The sequence below is a fragment of the Belonocnema kinseyi genome, chromosome 7, assembly GCF_010883055.1.
Source record: "Belonocnema kinseyi isolate 2016_QV_RU_SX_M_011 chromosome 7, B_treatae_v1, whole genome shotgun sequence".
Taxonomy (NCBI): domain Eukaryota; kingdom Metazoa; phylum Arthropoda; class Insecta; order Hymenoptera; family Cynipidae; genus Belonocnema; species Belonocnema kinseyi.
This window is the reverse complement of record NC_046663.1, coordinates 53,741,787-53,749,646: the sequence shown is the minus strand read 5'-3', so window position 1 is coordinate 53,749,646 and position 7,860 is coordinate 53,741,787. Positions and strand designations below refer to the sequence as shown.

Genomic DNA, 7,860 nt, shown 5'->3' with positions numbered 1-7,860 from the left:
TATATAGCAGGGTCCTATTAGGTTCAGGAAAATTAAAATGTAAACATTATTTTGCAATATCTGAATAAAAAAATTGTAATTGAAAAAATTGTAGTAGACATTTGATATAATAGTTTTTAACATACAATGTAGAAAATTTCGCATTGTGGTCTGTGCACAAATGTGGAGGGTAATACAAAAACCGAGCACGGATATTTGGTAGAAAATTATTTTGTTTATTAAAAATTTAATATATAATTTGACTTGAAATCTTAAATACTTACAGTTTTTCATTGTATTCAATGTATGGTATTTACTTTAATTTTATTTACAATAAAAATTTAAACCAAAATTTGGTCAGTATAAAGTATGCTTACATGTTATAAATTTAAATAAATTTGAAGAATTTAAATAGCGGGCATATTTTTTCGTAGCATCGATATTTTCGAAAATATTAAAGATATTATTAATAATAAAAGATATATATTAAAGATTTTTAAACCTGTTTTTCTGAAAAATGCGAAAAGATAGAACATTTTCGCCATCAGATTCGTATTCTACGGAAAAAAGCATTCTGAAAGTTCCAATGAATTGAGGATAAACAAAATCTTATTACCCACGCGGAGAGAAATTTCAGGAGATTAATTCAAGTAACTACTCCTTGGTTTTATTTCGTTTTGACGCGAGAACTAATATCTCGGAACCTATGCTCTTAAAGAATTGGTCACATAGTTTCAGACATTAGGCCACGCCCCTTCGCTCTCAGGTCTCGAATTCTATGCTTTTAGATCACAGAGACCGAGACTTTAAATCACGTAAAAATTGTAGCTCTAACATCCCGCGCTTCCGTGAATTAATCTTTTGAAAGTTCACTCCGTGAAGTTCATGTTTTTTCGATCTGAATCGTATTTTTTCATGTAATTTGAAGCATTGATTCTCAAACCGATCTTTTTCCGCAGCATCAATATTTTCGGAGTTGTTCAAGATTTAATGCATTTTCGGTTTGTTTTATACCAGGTTTTAGAAACAGCCCAAAAATGTTTTTTTTTTCACTTTACAAACCTATTTTTCTAAAAAAACGTGAAAAGTTCAAACATTTGCTCTTTCAGGGTCGTGTTCTACGAAAAAACCGTGAAATGTCCCATCAATTGATGATTAACAAATTCTTGTTACCCACTGTATTATCAATGAAAAAAAATAAACACTGCTTTAATTATATGTATGATTCATTAAGAAATCAATAAAACTTGAATAGTATGTAATAAAACAAGTCTGTAAAGTTGTAAACCTTTTTTTCTAAGAATGGGATATAAACGTGGTGCAGTTATGAGATGAGGTTATTAAAAAGAGCAGGGATGTTACGAAAATCTGAAAAAAGACTTACAAAGTCCTTACGAAATCCTTCAATAGAAAATTTGTATGAATTTAAAAAATATTTTTATTTAACATTTTAGGGTCTCTAAACGTAAGCATTTGATGAGAACGCTTGATTTTAAAAATTTATCAAAAATTTGCCAGAACTTTTGAAATAATAAGAGTTTTTTTTAATTTTCACATCCAAAGAATAAATAGAAGAATCTAGTTGGTCTTTAAAAACTTAATACGTTTAAAGAAAGCCTATTTAAAAAGCTTAATACTTTATTTCTAAATACCATAATTTTAATTTAATTTATTATTCTAAACGAATACATTAAATTATTTGTTTTAAAAATAAAATTCTTTAACTTTGCTGAATCCTATTTTTCTATTCTAAATAGTATGATTATAATTCACCACTCCATTTCAATTATAATTAAAACGGGGTCACTCATTTTGTGTTTTCTCGGAAATTAAACTGATTTCTCATTTTTCAGGGGATTTGGTAAACAGGGATATCAGTGTCAAGGTAAGAAATAACAGTCAATAAAGTAATTAAGAAAAAAATAATTAAATCATTAATTGAATTAATGCATTTTTTATTTTTTTAGCCTGCCAAACCGCAGTTCACAAAAAATGTCACGACAAGTTATTGACAAAATGTCCCGAAAGTGGAAGGGAATCTGAAAATACAATTGTAAGTAAAGTACAGGTAAAATTATTTTAGAGTTAAATGAATAGAATTGTAACTAAACAGTATTATTAATTCGCATGATGTTAATTAACTCTCACTTCACCGCAAAGCACTTATAATTCAGAATTATTTGCGTAGAGCCGATCAATTTTTTTCTTTGAAACAAAAATCTACAAATAATCTAATTTAAGTTCGAAAATATTGTTTTTATTCTAAACGTTATATCACAATTTGGTTTGGTCATAAAAATGATTGTTTCAATAGTTTATTAAGAATGGTATTTGAGAAAGACAACACGAAGATAGTATTTTATTTTAGTCTTTTAGATGGAATTTTATCAAATAATCTTATTGTTAGATGGGCTGTACGCACTTTAACCGCTTGTTGCAGACAATTAAGAGAGGAATTTCAACTAACTAAGGATTTGCGAGAGAGAGGTTTAATAGATGCAGAGTAGCGGCAGTCAAAAAAGCATTCAAGAGCTTGCCATAAAAGGAGTTCTAAATGTAAAAACATTAAATTAATTATATTTGTTCCCAGTATTTAAAACAACATTTTGAATGCATTGAATTATATCTTAACAACACATAATGCGATAGTTTCATGTATTTCTGGATAGCTAAACGATTGTATATGAAATTGGGAGCAATGGTCAATTCCGCCCCAGCTACCTGCGTAAAACCCCCCTCCCCCCTACGCGGCTTCCCCTCACAGTCGAAATGCTGCCGCTGAGCCTGGTTAGCGGGAGTCCGCTTAGCCCGTTAAGGGCTCAAATGCGAAATATAATATTCTTAAAATTTAGCGATTGGTAATTTACAAATATATTAGAAATATAGGAATCGTAACGATTCCAATGATATGTTATTTGACTTAAAATATTGAAAATTGATGAATTAATGTTCAAGTTTATGCGAGATTTCATGGACAATTTTTTAATATATTTTTGCTTAAATCAAGTGAAGTAGCTTTAATTTATTAGTGTAATATTTTACTTGATGTAAAGAAATTTCGGGAGATAAAATTTGGCCAGATTTGAGAACTCGTTAACTATAATCATGAAATTGGTTTATTTCTTAAAAATCGCATTTCTCATAATTATACTTAAATAATTTTACACTCCCAGTGCTTAAATATGAATAGTTTCTTTTCTAGTCTAATTTGGAAACTCATTAACAAACATCGTTTTTTTATTCCTTAACTAATCTCATTGCTCAAAATTTCCTTTTTGTTTTAGATAACAAATTATTAATATGATAAATAAAAATTACACATAATATTTCCCAATATGTACAACTTTTCCGTCTGAGATACTGTGATAAATATTATGTCAATTTTTTTATGAAAGTTAATCAAAAATACTATAGTATTATGAATTATTTAAATGTAATATAATGCAGTTAATATAATATAATTTAGTCAAAATATATTTCATAACATTAAATAACAGAATAAAAAAAAATTCCATAAATGTGTTTTCAGTTACAAGTGCAGAAATATCACTTGTAGTTATCAGTATCTAAAATTTAAGGTAAATCTTAAATTTAAAAGTGCTTCAGTGTTAAAAATTAAACGAATCGGAATAGGAAATGAAAAAAATTCACAAATCAAAATTAGATTTCCAAACTACAGATATGAATAATAGGAACTTGTGCGGACTAAAATTCACTATTAAGGCCATGTGAAGAGTGGGTCACGTAACCAGATTCCTACCTTACCGCCACTTTTTTTATTTCCCAACTTATTTTCACACGAAGCGCCACATCGAGTTGAAAGTTTGGAAGAATAAAGAAGAAGCACTAAGAAAGGTGGGTCTGGTCCTAAATTTACATAATTATGAAAAAAGTAACAAAAAAAATTTTCAACAAAAAACTTTTTTCATAATTATACAAATTTCGAACCAGACCCGCCATTCTTAATGCTTCTTTTTTAGTATCCCAAATTTTAAACTCGATGTGGCGTTTTGTGTGAAGAAAAGTTGGAAAATAAAAAAAGTGCCGATAAGGTAGAAATCTGGTCACGTGGCCCACTCATCAAATGGCCTTAAAAGGCTAATTTTTAGCAATGTGATTGGTAAAGAAATGGAACAATATTTATTATGTTTCTTAATGATTTTCCAAATTAGGCTAGGAATGAGAGTATTCATACTTCTACACTGGAAATGCAAAATTTTTTAGGGATAATCTCTAGAAATATAATTATTTCAGAAATAAACCAAATTTATGATATTAGTTAATAAGTTTTCAAAACTAGTCAAATTTTAGCTTCCGGAATTTTTCCAAGTTAAATAAAATATTTCACTGATAAATTAAAGCTGCTGCAGTTGATTTGAGATTACTGTTTCTAAAAAATTACGTTTACTGAAAAATTGCCCGTAAATTGCGCATAAACTTGAACATTTATTCATTAATTTTTATCTTTTAAACTTAAAGTCAATTAACATATAGTTTGAATATTATATTTGTAAATTACCAGGTACTGAAATAAAAAAAGTGTCATATTCCTCACGTTTGCCCTCATTAGGTATAAAGGACTCCCGCTGACCAGCCTCGGTAGCAGCAGATCGTCGGAGTGAGGGGAAGCCGCATAGTGGGGGAAGCGTACGCAGGTAGCTGGCGTATAATTGCCATTTGCGCGAAATTGTATATATGAAATGATTTATCCTCCTTGCTTTGGCCGTTGCCAAATACAATTAGAAGAACTTGTATTAAATGGGAATGTATAATAGTATATAAAGGCCTGAACGATTATTATGTCATAAACAACGATAGAGATTTTTTTTGAATTTCTTAATAAAAAATACGGAAATGCTTTTATTATTTAAGTATCTACTGTTTTGAATTCAATGTATAAGTTTCTTTATGTTGAAGTACACTTGAAATTATTATAATAATTATGTCATATATATTATTATTATTTATAATAACTTCCAGTTTAACTTATTCTTTTTTTTTTTTAAATAAAATATTATACTTAATTTTCATACCAATTCAAATTTTTAATCCTGTGTATTTTTTTAACAAATTGAGATATTTTATTTTCTAAGGATCAAAAAAAGAAAAACAAAATTTGGATTTTTACTTTACAGGCCCTTTCAGCATGCCTAAAAAAACTACCCTCAAAACGAAGATCAAGTATTTTGCAGTATATTTTTAATTCTTTAAATAATTTTGTTGCAGATTTTTTAAATAATGGTACATTATTGAAATGTGACTTTTATCTAGAATAATACAGGAAAGTGTGGTTGTTACCAATTCTTTAATCACTTTTCAATACTGACCCATAATTTGTTTAAGATTTTCTATTTGTGTAAATACTTTTTTTCGAAAACACAGACCAAATTCACCTTTTTAGGAATGACTTGAACTAATTAAATAACAGTTCGTGTTAATTTTTTACTTGTATTAAATAGTTCAAGTTATATAGAAAAGGATCAAATTGTTTATATTTTGCGAAAAAAAAATTATTTAAAATATTATGAGTGAGTAATCAAAAGTATTAAAATGAGAGAAGTTGATAAAAATATTGTCAAATAGGCAAAAACTTTAACAATTTTGAAGTAGTATTGTCAAAAGTTAAATTTAAATAATGTAAAATTATTCAAACAATTAAGAATAAAGAGACCCCAAATTAATTGAGCGTCCAGATTTTTTATATTATCTAATTAGTTTATCGCGTTGTGAGGCGACCGATAATTTGTGATAAAATTTGAAAAAAGTATTGTTGAAACAAGTAAATATTGTTTAAAACATTAATAATGAATAAAAAATACATCATAATTTTTTATTTGACTATGAAAAAAGATCTGTAAAAAAAGCTACTAAAAAATTGAAATTTACGACCAATATACTGCAAAATACTATAAAAGGTCTCTATAATTTGTACTCGTTTTATTGAAAATTACGCTGCCAGTTTCATAGTTTTTGGTATTTGAATTTTTCCCATGTTATTATTACGGAAAAATAGAGGGGTTTTCCAATCCAAAAAATAAGGTATCCTTTTTTGAGAACTTTATAAAAAGAGCCGTTCCCATTAACGAAACTCGAACATTGCCGTTTTTAGAACCACCCTTTTGGGGAAGCTTTGCTTTAATTAAATAAAATATTTCACAATTAGACTATGTCAGTCTATTAATATGGAAGATGCTTAAAAAACGTTGTTTACACGTGGACTGCTACTTTGTCTTTCTAGAAGCCTAATGCATCTTTTACCATGTTTAATGGCAGTACTTGAGGGAGCGATTCAAAGTGGATGTGCCTCACAGGTTCCGACCGCATACTTTCATGTCTCCAACATTCTGCGACCATTGCGGATCCATGCTTTATGGGTTTTTTCGTCAGGGCTTAAGGTGTGCTGGTAAGTCTAATTATACCTATTAATTAAATGGGTGGTGGACAATTCGGTCCCAGCTACCTGCGCACGGTTCCCCACTATCCGGCTTCCCCTCACTCAGCTGATCTGCTGTCGCTGAGCCTAGTCAGCGGCAGTCTTTTGCACCTGATAAGAACTAAAATGCCGAATAAAACATTTTTTGAATTTAGCATTTGGTAATTTCAATAATATTTTATTTTACTTAAAAAGATGATGATTATTGAAAAAATGTTTAAGTTTATGTGAACTTTTATATACTATTTTTCAGTATATTTCAATTAAATGAACTACCATTTCAGCTGAAAATATATTTATAAAAATCCTTCTTATTCTGCTTTTTATGTGTAAAAATGGTATTGTAAATTAAATTTTATTAAAAAATTGCATAATATTTATCACTATATCTTAGGCGATAAAATTATAGACAGTGGAAAATATTATGAATAATTTTCATTTGTTTTATTAATTTTTTGTATGAAACAAAAAAAAATTTTTTAAGGCAAACTATCAAAAGAATAATTTTGATCAATGTGATTGGTTCAAGTTAGAAATTAGGCTATTCATACTTTGCACGGGAAATTCAACATTATTTAAGAATTATATTGATAAAAGCAATTGGTTGAGAAATAAGCCAAATTTATTATGTTAGTTCATCAGTTTTCAAATGTAGCCAAATTTTAGCTTGACATTTTCTCGGGTTAACTAAAATATTTCATCAATAAATTAAAGCTACTGCAGTTGATTTGAGTAAAATATACACAAAAATTTTCCATGAAATCTCAAATAAATTTGAACATTTATTCTTTAATTTTCAACTTTTGAAGTCCAATAAAACATCGTTGGAATCGTTATAATTCGCATATTTCAAATATTATATTTCTAAATAACCAAGTGATAAACTTAAAAAATTTTAGATTCTGCAATTTAGTTCTCATTAGGTACAAGAGACTCCTGCTGACGAAGCTCTGCGGCAGCAGTTTGACTGCGAGGGAAGTCGCGTAGTGGGGGGACCATACGCAGGTATCTGGGACGGAATTGCCGACTGCCCAATTAAACCATGAAAAATATAATTCACCTTTAAACGCAGGAGCTCGTGTAATATAGATACCATTTTTTTAGCATTCTATTATTCATGTTAAGATAAGAAGGGTTCAGTTCCTTTCAAACTCCATAAATATCACACATTTAGTATCTAAATGATCAATTTCCTTATTTGTTTATTTTATTGTAAAATTAAATCTAAATATCTAAAAAAAATATTCGAAAAAGAGTTTTCAGCGATAATCCGATATGAAACTCTTAAACTTTACCGTAACTTTTCTACAATTTTACCTATCTTAAAATATCTACAATTCGTCAAGCTTTGACATCTAAGAAACAACAAAAAGGCGCTTCAAAATGAATTCTCGAAATTTCCACAACATTTCCAGGCTTTGAGGAAGTATTATATATTATATATAAAT

At 28.5% G+C, this 7,860-nt stretch overlaps 1 protein-coding gene across 1 annotated transcript in view; it reads left to right on the top strand.

Annotated features, from left to right (window-relative positions):
- LOC117177022 (probable serine/threonine-protein kinase dyrk2) overlaps nucleotides 1-7,860 on the top strand; it is a 49,122-nt gene that overhangs the window by 13,679 nt on the left and 27,583 nt on the right. The window contains exons 3-5 of the mRNA XM_033367479.1: nucleotides 1,833-1,864; nucleotides 1,947-2,032; nucleotides 6,253-6,386. Coding sequence (XP_033223370.1) covers nucleotides 1,833-1,864; nucleotides 1,947-2,032; nucleotides 6,253-6,386 — 252 coding nt within the window. The remainder of the gene's footprint in view (nucleotides 1-1,832; nucleotides 1,865-1,946; nucleotides 2,033-6,252; nucleotides 6,387-7,860) is intronic.